We start from the raw sequence: 16,171 nt of genomic DNA on the forward strand, positions 1-16,171 counted from the left end.
AACTTTGCGAAGAAATGCACTCTGCTCAGATGAGAGCAAAAAGCTGGAAGAATAAAGGACATTTCTGCAAGACAACCTGCTAGAGGCTCAAAATAACTTGAGACTAGGGCAATTTTACACTACTTTGCGTTGGTATATGAAATAAAATCCAATTAGTATTAGTTAGTATTGTATAGAAAAACTGAAAAAATATTGCCTTTCTTGAAAATAACTGTTTTTAGTTTTTTTTTTTCATTTACAACAGAAATATTTATAAAATGACTAAATAATTTGATTTAATTACACTGCCATGAAATGCTTTGCTTAAACCAGACTGCAAAACACAATAATTTTCAGTGTTGCAGTTCTGACAGATAGGTGCAATAAAATAGAATCAATCAAGATGAAACATTCAAGTACTATTTTTATTATTTCCATAAACACCCATTCCAACAAACATACAAATTTAATGCATGACAAATATTCAATCTCCAAGTATTGTTTTAAAATATCTTTTGTTTTTGACATCAGAAGCTTATTAAAGATCTTTTTGTTTGCCAAACTAAGCCGGCGATACCTTAACTGTTGGCACTCTGTGTGTTCATCAAATGGTTGTAAAAATATCTTAAAAGCACAAAGAAGAAATCAAAACTTAAAGTGTCTAAAACCCTGCAAGACTACCGTCCCCAAAGAAACAATAAGAAGCAAAAATATCTATATAATACTCGTAATAATTAATTCAATATCTAATCAAAATGTCAACATCAACAGATTGGTTTTTTTAAAAAAAAGATTTTGTGTTCATTTCATTAGAAAATACAGTCATCTAAAAGAGTTTTCTGGGCTCATTTTATGGAGTTTCAGTGCTGTACAGCACTGAAACTCCATAAAATAATATACATCCCCATTTATCCCATTCTATGCTAAACAAAATCTATTCCCAAGAGAAACAATTTTTGAATAAGCACAACTTCTGAGTGAAAATGTGAAGCTCTGCTAACAAAACAGGCTTTAATTTTCATTTTGTTCAAAGAAGTTGGGCTAAGAAAGCAGCGTAACAGCAACAAAATAAAATCTATGAATAATTCAAATGATAATTCCTAATAATTATATTAACATCTAGATCAACATCCTGGAATCTGTGAAGCAATGATTTAGTTGAACTTTGGCAGAAGAAACAGCAAAGGAACATTTGAACCACAGCTCTTCTTTTTAAGGCGTTCAGGTGCTAAAAACTAGAGAAATCTTTCCAGAAGAACAAAATAATCAAAATAGAAAACCTTACATGGTTTTGTGTTAACCGTTTGAGAATAAAGCTACAAAATTTCTCGACATTATGGCTCACCAAACAGCTTAATGATAATAAAGATAAAAGGGTAATTTCCACCATTACATTAAAGCAACCAACTATTAGGAGTTTGACTGGGTTAAGGCAATAAAACTATCAAACATGTTGAGCACTTTAAACCTCCAAGAATCTAAAATGTATTCAAGCAAAGTTTTAATCATTCTTCTCTGGAGTGCAGAAACAGAAAGGCACAATTTTTATTTAACAATGAAACATATTTTATGTCTTAAAAAAAGCTTTTTTCTCTAAGAATACATACCTTTTACTCTTGGCACTTTTATTAAAAACTAAAAACAACCATAATTGACTTATTATTAAAAATCGAAGCCTTAAAAGTAAATATGAGTTTGATCGGACTCATTCGATTCAAGATGTCGCAGAACCTTTCAAGTCTCAAATGCATGTTTGTTCCACATTGGTCAGATACCAACTTTACTTTGTTGCTGTGTGGACAAACCTGCAGATCCTGCTCATCATGTTCTTACATTGCTCCAGATAACTTGTTCAGATAGAGGGCAAGGTTTTCAGTTTCTTTTTGTACGAATAAAAGGTAAATTATTTATTCTGTTTTAAATTTTTAAGCATCACAGAACAATACTTTGTGACCAGATTTGAAAACATATTAGTTTTTATTTTTTTAAACTCACTTAGACATAGTTTTAGATGTAAATATTTTAACATTAGAAATGCCTTTAAGTTGCTCCAAAAACTACCTTGAATTCCAGTGGCATAAGCAAAGCACTTATTGTGTTTCTATTAACCTTTAAGGATGTTATTCTGAATAAATATATGGATTTAAAATGCATTTTTGGTGCTAGAAAAGATCTATGGCAGAAGAATGAAAAATGAAAAAGAAAATGAACGCATATAAAACTTGATGTACAGAGAAGTAAAGCTGGCACATAAAAGGGAAGTTGTTTAAACATTAGTAATATAGTTCTTTAATTTCCTGCAGACCGTCAGTGCCTTATTGCTAAAATATTTCTCCAAATGAGGAGCTGGTTTTCAGTTTCAGCTGTAAACTTTTCTCCATTCATGCCTTGCAGTTCATCGCATCCCATTAACAAAAGAAAATCCTGTTTACTTGTTAGTGTGGAGTGTAGTTCATAAATGTTTACCATGTTAGTGCGACTTATCTACTAGGAAAATAAAGCGCCTGTCAGTTTTAACACCACACCCATGTTAGGTCACTACGGCTGAAGGCACTGTTTAAACATGTGTCTACACCCCTCCCCTTGGTGCTCCCTCCCTCTGTTCCCGTACAGGATTGATCTCCTCCTCGTCCACCTCCATCTTCTTCTGCTTCTCGTCTTCCACATCTTCCGGAAGGTTTCTATAGGAGAAGGCAACGCTTTTTGGGTTTGATGTCTGGGGGCTCTAGGGCTGCCAAGATGGCCTCATCAAACACATTCTTCAATCCTCTCTAAAAAAAGATAAAAACAAATCAGGCACAAAGAGAAACATTTTTAATGCTTAATAGGAGACTTCTGTTCATTTATTTTTCTTTACAAAATTTGAACCGTGTTAAGTCAAAACTAAACCTCTTGAAGAGTTTTAGGTATATGAAGGTTTTTATTTTTAAGTTTTAAATGCAGTATGTATATTTTGTACAGTGTAGGCTTAATTACTGCTCTATGTTCTCTCCTCAAAAACGTCAAAACATGTAAAAAACTTATCTTACATCAAAATGAGTTTTATAAATAGATATAAGATGTTAAGGTTAAAGCTTATACATAGGACTCATAATAGCTCACCCTTGCTTCCTCAGAAAGTGACTTCATAATCTCAGGAAGATAGCACTTTGTGACGTTTAATAAGAAATATTTTTGAAATCATAAGATGTTACACTCCTACATCATTTACATTTTTGCATTTTAAAGTAAAAAACTGAAATTACTCTTTTTTATTATGCAACTGTCACTATTTTACTCAGTACCCTCACCTACATAAATCAAAATAATTTCAAAAAAATCCTTGAATGATGCTCATCATTTGTGCTATGTGAGGTTGTGCATTTTTTGCAGAGGTTTGCTGTATTATGGACTTGACTGATTTGTTGGACCTATTGCATGTTTTTTTAAAATTTGTTTTAATGACTTTATGAACACTTCCTGCTCTTTCAGGCATTCATGCAATGTGCAATGCAAATGTGATCATGCACTGTTCTCTGACAAGTCCGTTACAGCCTGACAAGTCCCGTCTTGTGTAAAAGTTAAGAAACACACTCAGAATTGTAATAAACAACCTGTTTGTTTGTGCTTGGAGAGTCTGCCTTTATATGAGTTCTTTATGAATGTGGTTAAAAACACATTCATGTATTTAAATATTTGGCATATATTATAATATAATCATTAACAGTTTTTATATGGCACCATTCTCAGGCCCCCCATTTTCTGAGGCCTTCTTCTGTTGGTAAGTTTTTTACTTTCATGGCTTAATTCCTTAGTCACAAACTAGATTAGTAAACTGACAAATTATAAATAGTTTATCAGTATTTGGACAGTTGTGACCCAGAAGAGAACTTGGACACGGTTGAGTCAGAAAGGGCTTTGGACTGTGGGGCCTTCTAGTGGTGGTGAGGTGAGAGACTGTAGTCAGAAGCAGTTGCCTCCCTCCTATTTACCTGCGTCAGTGCTGAGCACTCCACATATTTGACAGCTCTGAGCTCTCGTGCCAGTTTCTCCCCGCTTTCAGAGCTCATGGGTCGTTGTTTGTTCTTGGCCAGCTTCTCCGTTGTGTTGCTGTCATCTCTTAAATCCACCTGAGTTCCAACCAGCAGGAAGGGCGTCCGTGGGCAGTGATGAGAAATCTCAGGGACCCACTATGATTTAAAAAAAAAAAAAAAATTTAAAGTCAATGGAATAAATTTAGATTATATTTATATCCCAAGGCTTTTATGACTGGTTCTATTGTACAGTATCTTGTTCTAAAAGCAAAGCCGAGAAGTGACACTAAATAAAAATTTAGAATCAGGCTGGGTTTTGCGCTAGATTATTTGTGTCCTCCATTTATTTATATTTGTAGAAAATGTCTCAAAACTAAAGGCCTCAAAATATGTTTGGCTTTTCTTGCAGTAAAAACCATCAATTGAAGAAAAACTCAGTCTTTCATTTAAGTTTATTTATTTAACTGGCAAAAATAAAAATAATCTCAAGGTAAGAGCAATTGGTTGGTTTAACATTCTACCGACAGCTGATCTCAGCTACAGAGCTGCTAAATCCAAATGTAATTTTGGGAGAAAGTTATAATTATCTGCATATTGAGGATACATCACAACAAAGCTAATTATGCTGGCAGATGTATCAGTATTTTAAATCTATAATCTTCTCATTTCTTTTGGGAGTAGGATAAAATATGGATTGCAACAACTCTGAGACTGCCAAAAAACTAAACTAAAAATTAAATAAATAAATAAAAAACAGTAACTATTCAAGGGAGAACTTCAACCTATAAAATTTCATCTCTATTGTAGCAAAAATGATATTTGCATAAGTTCAATAAATGATCATTTCTTTGTCAAGTTAGGAAGAATGTCAATTGCTATACAATTAAAGTGGCCAAACCTTCTCTCTGACGTTTTCAAAGGAGGAAGGCGATACGACTGAGAAACAGACGAGGAAGACATCAGTTTGAGGGTAGCTAAGAGGTCGCAGTCTGTCATAGTCCTCCTGACCTGCAGGGGGAGAAAAAATTTTAACAATTAAATAGTGACAGGAAGGAGACAAGCAAGTTACTTTAAATCTTCAACATTAAAAGAAGGGGTAATTACAACACTGCATTTAATTTTTCAGTTACTTTAGGTGCTAACAACATCTGAATCATCAATCACAAAAGGTTATAGTTATATGCAGATTTATTATCACCTGCAGTGTCAAACAGTCCAAGGGTGTATGGCTCCCCTCCGATCATCACTGTCACAGCATAGTTATCGAAGACCTGGTCATGAAACAGGGCAAAAGATGAAACAGACTTAAAAATAAGCTATGAGGAAGCATGGTAAAAGGGAAGTGAAATTGTGAAAAATAACAGGAAGAGGGCTGAAGAAAGGCTTACTTAAAAAGACGCTTGACTGAATTAAATTTGTTCATATGGAATGCACAAATAAATGGAAAGTAAATGAACTTTCCATTAAACAGATTTTTAGAAAGGATGGCAAAAACAAGTCATCCCTTCCAACATACTTTGTTTTGCTTTGCCAAACATTTCCAAGATGTTTTATTCACTGATGATTGTATGGACTTTCATTTATTCTCCTTTGCTGCAGTGGTGGGTTAGCCGTGCTTGCTAACAACTGATGCTGTCATCCAAGACATGTAATGTTGTCTCTGACTGACTGTCATGAATGTTTCATACAGCAACAGTGTCTTCAACCTCTTCAGCCAGAGGTTTCTTCCGATTTGTTGCAAGACCTACTGCTACTGGAGATCCTCCCTGCCTACAGCATCACCATCCACAATGACTCAGTACATTTAGTTTCACTTGGGGACAAATAAATAAAATTACAAAAAGAAACTCAGGCTTTGCTTTCCGGGATTATTAAATTATGCAAAGTAAAGGTTTACCACCTATGCAGCTGTACTGAGATGTTTAGCAATATAACAAAATCCTCTTTGACCTGTTTTAATGCAAGAACTGTTTTTATCATACTTTAACACAGGGGTGCCCAAAGTTGGTCCTCGATGGCCGGCATCCTGCATGTTTTAGTTCTCTCCCTGGTTTAAAGGACCTGGATCAGATGACAGCTTGTTAGAAAACCTAAGAAGAACATTGACATGCTGAAAAGGTTGTTGGTACTGCCAGGAAGAGAACTAAAACATGCAGGATGCTGGCCCTTGAGGACTGACATTGGGCACCCCTGCTTTAACACTACAGAAAGCCATGCTCTGACTCTGAAGCCAATTATTTCATAAAATGTGTGGGACATTGACCAATGAGCTGCAACAGCTGAGCTATTTGAACCATAGCATTTGAGATGAAGGTGAAATGGGGATGCGTCTCTGTGGGTGTTTTAAATATCTTGTTTACTGTGTCATCTCCACAGCAACAAAAACAAACTTCCTGTTTAAATTTAACATACCCTTTGTCAGGTGGTGTTACTGCTCTGACGAAGCTCCACCCTCATGCAAGCAGAAATCATGTGAGGCTTCCCTTTTGTATGGACTGTGTTGAACAGAGTGGCTTCAAATATCCTGTTAACTAGCAGCATACCATTGAAAAGGAACGTTAAAGATATTAATATGAACTGCTGCTCAGGTGAACAAGCTTGCTGACTCTTACTTATTCTTCTTGTTTTTTTCCCCATATCCTCAGCCTACTGCCACGCGCAAAGACATGCAGCGCAGTTGCATGTCATGTCAACATGCATGAATATCAGTTCTTCAAAAGTGGAAATGAGCTAAAGCAGGAATGCACAGCTTCAACAAACACCCAGCCCTGCTGCTGTTTGCTGTAGCCTGCAGACATTTTGGTTTAAATAAAACCCAGAATGCTGAGATAAGCTCCAGCTAAACCAGACTGAATAGAAGTCACATACAATTTTCTTACACCGTAAATCATAGTTGAACCAAAATTTAGCAAAATCATCTATTGGGATTGGGATTCATTTTTTTATGCTATCATTTTCAGATCAAATATTTTTTTATATCAGACAAAGACTCTACAAGTAAAAACAAAACGTCATCTTGTACAATAGAAGCTGTCCAAACCAACATGGGAGAATTGGGACAATGGACCTTACCAAGCTTACCAACCAACCTAGAAAATCCCACGTGGCAGCAAGTCTGACAAACAAAGCCTTGCGGCGCGTTGTTTCTATGTAAACGTGGCGTCTTCCACTTCGACTGATTCTCTGCAGTGTATTTCTGACTCGACTAGTACATCATTTCTACCGGATTTTCACAATATATTAGCTACTACAATGGACAGAGGAACTAAGAAGTTCATGTCATCTTTTTTGGATGAGATCAAGATGTTTGATGCCTCCAACATTGTGCACGTCACAGCAAAATGCTTTCGCTGGATGAGGAAAACAGGAGATCCACACACCCTTTACATTAGGGGTGGGCACTCATTATAGTCATTAAACATTTCCACAACTAAGACTGTATAGCAGACAGGCTTCAAGGTGTAGTAGTTGTATCAGTACTGCCATTTTACTGTACTTAGCTAATGGGAATCAGCTGACAAGGCGAGAGTCCGGTGGACATCGGAGGTGATATGTGGAAATGTTCATTACTATATGTAAAGGTCATTTTTATATGTGGTTATCTTTTATCACTTAAAATGAGTCCACAAATGATCACTACTGCTTCTACATCTATTCTAAATTCACATATGGTATGTTGGGGATTTCACTGGATTTTCTTCTGGAATCGGGATGTTTGTGAGCGGAATCGGTTCGTGTGTGGTGTGTTGCTCCTGCCTTGTGGCTGGACACACAAACCAATTAAACCTGTTGTACTTTTATCGGCTTGTGCCAATAAAAGTACAACAGGTCTGTGAACCAGACCTAAAACTCACAAGCCCTACTCCTCTCATCTCGACCACTGCCCTAACGCTCTCTGACTCTGGTCGCTATGGTAATGTTTACATATCCCTTCAAAATAAGATACAGATGTACCACAAAAGCAAAAATTTTACTTTTGTGAAAATTTTAACTCACGATAACGACTAATGGGAGCTCTGAGCTTGTTTCTCTGCAACGAGACAGCGCCACCTGGAAATGATGAGAGACAATCACACCCAAAGTGTTGCTTATGCACAGGTTGCTTGGTCTCTACGTGGTGAAGCCGTTTGAAGGCTTCATTGCCTCATTAACGAGCTGGTCACCATATAATGCAGAGCAGGCTTGGAATGTGAAAATCACCTACTAAGATAAATCCATTCTCTTATCTCTTCTCCGGGCCTTTTCCCTTTGCAAAGAAACTTTCCAAAGACATCTGATCTGTTTCTTACTCATTTTGCTGCTTGTGGGCTCAATGTTGGCGCGCAAGACGTAACCAAGAAAATCTGGTTAAAGAATTTTTAAAATAAAAGATCCTCCAGATTCAAATAATACATAAAACAGAAATATTTAATTATTTACATACGCTGTAAATAGACCAACATTATTTACATAGTGAATTAAATTTACTTTAATTCCATCATTACTTATAAAAACAACTAAATGTGCATTAGTTCAGTTCAAGAAGCTGAGTTGGAAAGGCAGTCTGAGGTGAATCACACCGACATGTATGGACAAAAACAGGCAAAAGGAAACAGAGCGGAAGGGCGAGGCAAGGGAAATATGTTGACTTCAGTAAAGTCAAGTAAAGATGGGATACTCCGAGGCCTACACTATAGGCGCAATCTCAGAAATTTACCTTAATACATTTCTTGTACCATAATACAAGGTTTTCAAATTTGTTTTAAAATAAAAATCTAAACATGTGGCGAAAAGAATTATTCCACCACCTCTTGCTGGAAATTGAATAAGTTCACAGTGGGATGGTGTCATCAGCAGGATGCGCAGTTAGTTTTTCTATGTTCAGGGGACTGATGGCAAAACCTAAGATGTTAAAGCTTGGTATTTCCTAATAATATCACTGGTTTTGGTCTTAATAATGTGGTTTATTCAATATTGTTCTACAATAATCCCCTGAGACCTTCACAAAACAGCTTTGATTAAGCTGGCATTAAATATTACACACGATCAGTTCATTTACTAATTAGATAACAACTTGAGGCAACTGGAGGTACCTGATTTAATTTAGCGGTTTCAGAGAATGGAATGAAGAAGAATATAAATATGTTTTTTGCTTTGTCAAATGTAGAAAAGGTCAGGTAATGTGAATACTTTTGCACTGAGTTGGGCAGTAACTAGCTACATTTCCTCAGTTGCATTTACTTGAATAACTTTTTGGAAAATATTTACTTTTAGTAGTATTTTTACCATGCTCTTCATTTTACTTTTCCTTGAGTAAGTTTATTCTGAAGTATTACTACTCTCACTGGAGTAAAATTTAGCAATTTCACTGAATGAACAACAAGTCTGTTTTAACCAAAAAAATCACCAAACAGACACACATTTGCAGTTTTAGTTAAAGTTTCATAGAAAGAAATTGATTTGGAAAAATGTTTCTTCTGCCTGATTTTGTTATTTGGTAATTATATAAATTTATGAGTTATTTTCACTTTCCTCCTTAAAATACAGACATTTCCACGTATCCATTTTGGTCTGTCTGACGATGTACTTTTGAAATATTAAAGGGCTGATGTGTTCTAAAATTCGGTTTTATTCTTACTTGAGTAATTTCTTGGGCTGCTCTTTGTTACCTACTTCAGTATACGTTTTTGGATTACGCTATGACTAAAGCAACTCCAGCAAACAACCCAATCAAAAACAGATACAGTAAAAAAAGTTTAATATTAAAAAATGTACACCATCTGTACTGTTGATATAGAAATGATGCCAAATCAAAAAACAAGATACCCCTTGAAAAAAACAATAAATCAGTAAATTCTGAGGAGAGGGTTAGACTTAGTCACCCTCTCCTTGAAAATCACCTCTCCTACTGTGGTGATTGTCAGATGACTCACAGGAAACAACATTGCAAGAAGCTGCAACAACACAATGAATTAAAGAGGAAACCGGAGGTTGGTCTGCGTTTGCTGTGATGAATCGGTTGACAAGGCTACAGCTGAGCATGCTTCTAAAGCTGGAACGCAAGAGCTAATATATAAAACTGTGAGAAAAACTACTTGTTCAAACGTTCTTGTAATTTATCCTGGAGGCTATAAGGAAATATAGATGAAAGGTTTACCATAAAGTGGAAAAATAAGGTTGTTTCTAATAATAGAAACACAGGCAGGAAGAGGATGTTGTTTAGGTGATAAGAATTCTAACAATAAAACCATAACTGACCAAAATGCAAATGCAATTTGACAAACTGGAGAGATAAGAATAGTATTATATGAAAATTGTAGACAAAATAAATTAATATGGAAATAAAGATGCAGTTTTATGGGAAGCAAGCTACATAAGTATATAAATCAGTGCTAAAAACAGGATTAACAGAAACAGAAGTAAAAATTGAGTCAGCATTGCTGGTTCTGCAAACGTCTCATCAAACTGGGCTAAGAAGTGCCAAGAGAAGAAGCTGCCTATACACTGAATGTTTCCAACTTAAAGTCAGCTGCTGTTACGAGGCAGAACGCAGAGTTTGCATCCTCAGCAGAGAATCTGAACCACATTTTGCATAAAGCTGCAGAATGTTGGGGTTCTGTTACTCAGCAGGGTGCTGCTCCAATACTTACAATCAAACAGAATATGCATGGCTGATTTCATAAGACGCAACAAACTGCCACCAAGAGTTGCATAAATCCAAAATGTATACATTAAAATGAAATCATACCAAGTTTGGGATTTTTCAATGATGTTTATAATATAACTATGAGTGTAAACTGTATCTTTGAAATAAAAAAGCATAAGAACAAAACTAATTTTGATCTCTCTCATTTTGAAAACATCTAATCAGTTTAGGGAACTGATAATAAAAGTGAAAGTAGATCTCTGTGTTTATGCCAGCATACATTCTCAGGTGTGCAAGATCAGTCTCGCTTGTGCGGGAATTTAACAAGAACTATTCTGGAACCACTCCCAGCAGTAATCTGATCCATAAAACTCAGGCACTCTGCAGATCGACCAACAAACGGAGGCTAAATCAGTTGCTGAATGGCCAGAAAGGGTTGAAACTCACTGATCTGTCTTCAGCTTTATTGTGCAAACTTCTGATACATTTTGTTTAAAGGGAAAAACAACCCTTTGGTATAAACTTACAGTGAAATGTAACATTATATTCATGTTTGGCAGTAGTGTGATATCTTTCAGTTTCATAAAGGTTGGTGTTCTGGAAAAAGCTCATTTTGTTTTCTCAGTCCAGGCACTGTAAACAAGTATCACTTCCTTTGTGCCAGGAAAGAGCTGCACAGTGTTAAGGGTAAAAAAATAACCCTGCTTCTGTAGCTCTATAAATATCAATTCATATCTGCTTTGACCACTTCACAGTGTATAACAAGTGGTATTTTATTATTGGTTACTCACAGTTGGTACGTATTCAGAAGGAAACTTGTTGGTTGTGTAGGAGATGAGCAGGCAAGTTTTCCCCACAGCACCATCACCCACTACCACACATTTTATAGTCTGCATCTGGGGAGGAGAGATTAATGGGATTACACAGATAAAAAGGTAAGGCAGAGAAGTTACATGTGAGAACAAGACAAAATCTACAGTGGTATTCATACCCCTTGGATTTTTTTGGGACATTTTGTCACATAACTACAATCATCAATGCATAACATAGGGATCAGGCCAACACAAAAGTAACATAACTAAGTGGATGAAAAATAGCATGTGCTTTTTCAAAGATTTTTTACAAAGAGAAACCAGTCAATGGGACAACTATGAATTGTATTGCCTACAAACATGGCCTTTAAGAAACAGTAGAAATAAATAAATTCATGAGAATCCAGAAGCAATGCATGGGACTCAGAAGATATGTGGAAGAAGGTGCTGTGGTCAGAGGAGACAAACATTTAAAACTTTGACCTACATACAAGATGCTGTGTGCCAGAAAAGTAACATCCCCTGAACATGTCATCACCATTTTAAAACATAGTTGTGGCTACATCATGCTGTGGGCATGGTTTATGGAAAGCTGTTCAGAGTTTAAAAATAGAGCTATATCCAGATAGAGAAAGAAAACCTGTTAGTAGCTCAAAAGACATAGCAACTGGAGTGGAGGTTCACTTTCCACCTGCACAGTGGCCCTAAGCCAGGGATCTCTAAAGTCGGTCCTCGAGGGCCGGCATCCTGCGTCTTTTAGTTTTCTCCCAGGTTTAACTCACTTGGATCAAATGATGACTCATTAGAGGCCTTAGGAGAATACTGACATGCTGAGAAGGTTGTTACTACCACCAGGGAGAGAACTAAGACATGCAGGATGCCGACCCTTGAGGATTGACTTTGGGCACCCCAGCCCTAAGCATTCAGCCTGAGATACAATTAAATGGTTTAGATCAGTGGTGCCCAAAGTTGGTCCTCAAGGGTTGTCTCATGTTTAGTTCTCTCCCTGGTTTAACACACCTGGATCAAATGATGGCTCATTAGAAGGCCTACATTGACAGGCTGAAAAGGTTGCTACTACCACCAGGGCTGCTGCGTGAAGAAGAGCACAGCACAAGCTCAAGAGTGAATTGATCAAAAGTGAGTTGAGAGAGTCAGTGAAAGAGACTGAAGAAATGTGTGAGACTGTTCAATACTGACCCTAAAAAAGATGACTTTAGTGGTTTTAGTGCACAGGAGAAAGACAAAAATAATGATTAGTGACTTTCCTTAGTAGGCTATTGGACATCTGTGGCTTAAATATAGGTGTGTTCTATACATGTACTTTTATTCCATTTCAAAGCTAATGGGTGAAGCTTACAAAAGGGGTGATCTTCACAATGAGCATGCCCAACTACACTAATTGAAGAAAAAAAATCCTGCCCTTCTGCTTCTTCTTTTCCATAAGATAACAACCACGAGCTATAAAATTTGTATGCCTTACAGGAATGCCAGGAGCAGGAACTGACTACGAGACAAGTAGACAGAAATAGTGGCCGGGCTGTACAGCAGTGTTTATAAAACAATAAAGGCAGAACCTGTGATCACCCAGACACCAAGCAGCTAGCATACCCAGGCTGCTGGTTCATTAGGTGGGACAATGGCACAGGGCTATGGGCTGCCACTCCATCACTGGCTCTTTGTTTGGGTCATTTTGGCAGTATGCAGCATTCAGCTAAACCCTGATGAGTCAGGGACACACGGTAACTGGCTGCAGGAATGATGACACCAGTTATGTCAGGAAAACATTCTTCAGAGGTAATTTGTATTCACATGAAAACAATTCTGAACAATTATTGGCAAGCAAAATCCTTCAATTCACTTCTGCTACTAGCACACACTATTGTCAGGGATAACAAGTTGGTCCTGTTTGCCATCAGCCTTAAAAAATGCAACAAATGATAAGAGTTTTTCTTCTCAGGTTCAGAATAAGTCATTCTGAAACGGTTTAACATCTTAAAAATGGGTTCCAAAAGCATATAGAAAGTAAACACGTCAAGTGTTTGTTTTTGTTGCAGATCTAAACCATCACAGGTTCCACCAGAAAGAAAGTCTCTGAATAGCAGAGAAATAATCATACAACTTTAGATGCACACAATGTTCTTTTTATATGAAATTTCATATTTATTTGAGAAAGAAGAGTAGTCAGACAATCATACAATTAATTGCACAACAAAATGAGATATCAATTTAAGAAAGTAGCAGAAATGCTGAGCTTATTTAAGACTTTTAACCAATTGAATTTCTCCTGACAAAATATAATTTGAAGAGAATTTAAAGATCCAACACGATATTTAAATCTTCTTAAAATATAACTAATGTAACCAATTTTTATGAAAAATAACATTTCTTCCTTTGCTAATTATGTTGTGCTTACTATGAAAACACACCAACCAATCCGCCAGAAATCAGATTTTCTCTTTGTTGGCTCTGATTTGTGGTAGGTAAGTAAAACATTTATTAAATGTTACAAATACGAGTAATGGTTTTAATGTTTTTTGAACTTAGTAAAATAAACACTATAAAATGTTAGATAAATGTCTTGAGAGATCTGTAACAATAATCTAGTAATGGTTAATTTTTTTAACACTTTCATTTTATATACAAACAAACAACTAAACAAGTGAATGACTTAATTCTTACTTCTAATACAAGACGTAAAAAACGTTACAAGAAATGTCAGATCGTTCTAGTATATATTTAAATGTATTTAAACCTTTAAATGATTAAGATTTTTGGTTGAGAGTTTCTTCTTAGTCACTTCCGCATCGAAAGAATAGATGAACAATCAGAATCGGCTCAAAAGCCACGATGTTACTTTTAGAAATAAAACCAGATATAAAAGCGTGATGTTAATGATTGCTGACGGTAGCTTTAAGACGAAACTAATATTTAACAGGGTGTTGATCTTTAAAGTTAGCTAAACTGACGTAAACCAACCCCCACGCCCACAATCAATATTATGCGTTGAAAAGAAAAAAGAAAAAAAGAAAAAAGGAAGAACATAAAAGTGGAGAAGGGGGAAATATCTAAAACTAAACATATAAGTATAATGACGACTCAGCTCACCAGCAGTAACGCTGGTTTACTTGTTCGGTAACTGAGCAGAGATTTAACAGCGCTGCTAGCATAAAGTTAGCCAAAGGAAGTAGTTTGTTTTGACAGCTGGGGTAAGCTGAATTAGTTTTCAACCGACAAGCCGGTAAAACTATTACAGTAGAACAAGTTACACTAAAAACTGTGGTTATTTCCTAAACTATACTTCTTCATTTAAAGTCGCAAAACTACACGTTCTTAAGCTGTCAGCTCTTACCTTGTCCGTTCACCACCGCTGGAGTGTTCCGACTGGTGTGGTGCGTTCAATTCCTTCCTGGAAATTCCACTTCCTCCTGTTCGGGAAGTCAGACAAATGAATTGGATTGTGTTCAGGCACGCCTGGAATTTTTCTGAATACGTTCACATCAGTTACACTGTATGCTTCGGTTTTAATTTTATTTAGTAATTTTTTTAAAGAAAATTTTTTAAAATAATTTTACATAATTAATAAAATGTCATAACAGATTACAAGAGCACTTTTTCTTGACAAACGTATAAAGAATTTACGTTTTTGTTTTGCTTCATTTAAAGTAAATTATCCTACAGGTTATTCAGTTACACCTCAGGGTGTGCTGTCTAACTACAGAAAAAAAATCTAGCAATCTTATTTCTTCTGAAATTTACTTTTAAAGTGACTTTTGCTGCATCTACACTACCGCCAAAATATTAGAAAATATCTTTCAAGAAGCCGTCCCTGAAAAGCAACATTTTCTATTACATACTTACATATATCAAGCAAATGTCATTAATACTAACAATACTGAGTACATGTTGGGAGAGCGAAATTGTCCTCGTTGACCAATAGAGGGCGATATAGGTCAAACTGTATTTGTTCCAAGTCTGTGGTTTGTCTTCTGCAGTTTTTTCCTTGAGAAATGCAACATAAAGTTATAACAGAGTGGCAATAAAATGATATCTAAAACACAAAGAATGTTCACAGTTATAATGTTTCAAAAAATATGATCCACAAAAGTCTCAAATTCATAGATAACATGTACCGTAACACTGCCTTACTGGAAGAATTAGCCAACTGAGATTTAATTTATCTGAAAATTCTGAATTATGTTGCCGAGTTGCATAATTGATGAATATTCATTTCATGTTTTCAGTTATTGTGACTTAACAAGAGGGTAACTGAACCAGGAGGGAAGCACAGATATCTTTCTCCATAGTATCATTCTCCAATTCCTACTGAAATAAATCTAAAAGCATTCAGAGGCCATATGGAACATGATTAAAATCAATTCAAGTCCATTTCAATTCAAAAACTATTAATTTATCTCAATGGTACATTAAATGTTTTAACTCAAATCAGCCATAGCTACAAAGAGTCATAGTGAATGGTGATGTCTATGGGCAAGAAGGACATCCAGTAGCAGTCAGTTTTACAATGAATATGAAAAGGACTCTGACTGAAGACTGTCACAGTATGAATCTCGTGACTGAAACAGCTCGATTTCAAGGGGGCAGAAATAATATTCCAGAGTAGTATTTTCTTGATGACACCATCATTTGTTGGCAAGCACTCCCACTCCACCTCCCTTGCTTTTGCCACACCTCTTCAAATCTCTGTCTGCCTGTGTGGTTAGAAAGCCAGGCAGTGACAT

The 16,171-nt window shown here is 36.1% G+C and overlaps 1 protein-coding gene across 2 annotated transcripts; it reads right to left on the minus strand.

The window, feature by feature from the left end:
- Nucleotides 1-385: 385 nt before the first annotated feature.
- On the minus strand, nucleotides 386-14,857 carry LOC122843911 (cell division control protein 42 homolog). Of its 2 annotated transcripts, none has more exons than XM_044139040.1 (6): nucleotides 14,782-14,857; nucleotides 11,409-11,513; nucleotides 5,191-5,263; nucleotides 4,891-5,000; nucleotides 3,951-4,148; nucleotides 386-2,750 (listed from the first exon to the last, which is right to left on the minus strand). In XM_044139040.1, exons 2-6 carry the CDS (start codon nucleotides 11,511-11,513, stop codon nucleotides 2,661-2,663), a joined length of 576 nt encoding a protein of 191 aa, XP_043994975.1. In that variant the 5' UTR covers nucleotides 14,782-14,857; the 3' UTR covers nucleotides 386-2,660. The 2 variants fall into 2 exon arrangements, with proteins under 2 accessions (XP_043994975.1, XP_043994976.1); XM_044139041.1 differs by lacking the exon at nucleotides 14,782-14,857 and adding an exon at nucleotides 12,630-12,640.
- Between the last annotated feature and the right edge of the window lie 1,314 nt (nucleotides 14,858-16,171).

This window comes from Gambusia affinis, linkage group LG14 (assembly GCF_019740435.1).
Source record: "Gambusia affinis linkage group LG14, SWU_Gaff_1.0, whole genome shotgun sequence".
Lineage (NCBI taxonomy): Eukaryota > Metazoa > Chordata > Actinopteri > Cyprinodontiformes > Poeciliidae > Gambusia > Gambusia affinis.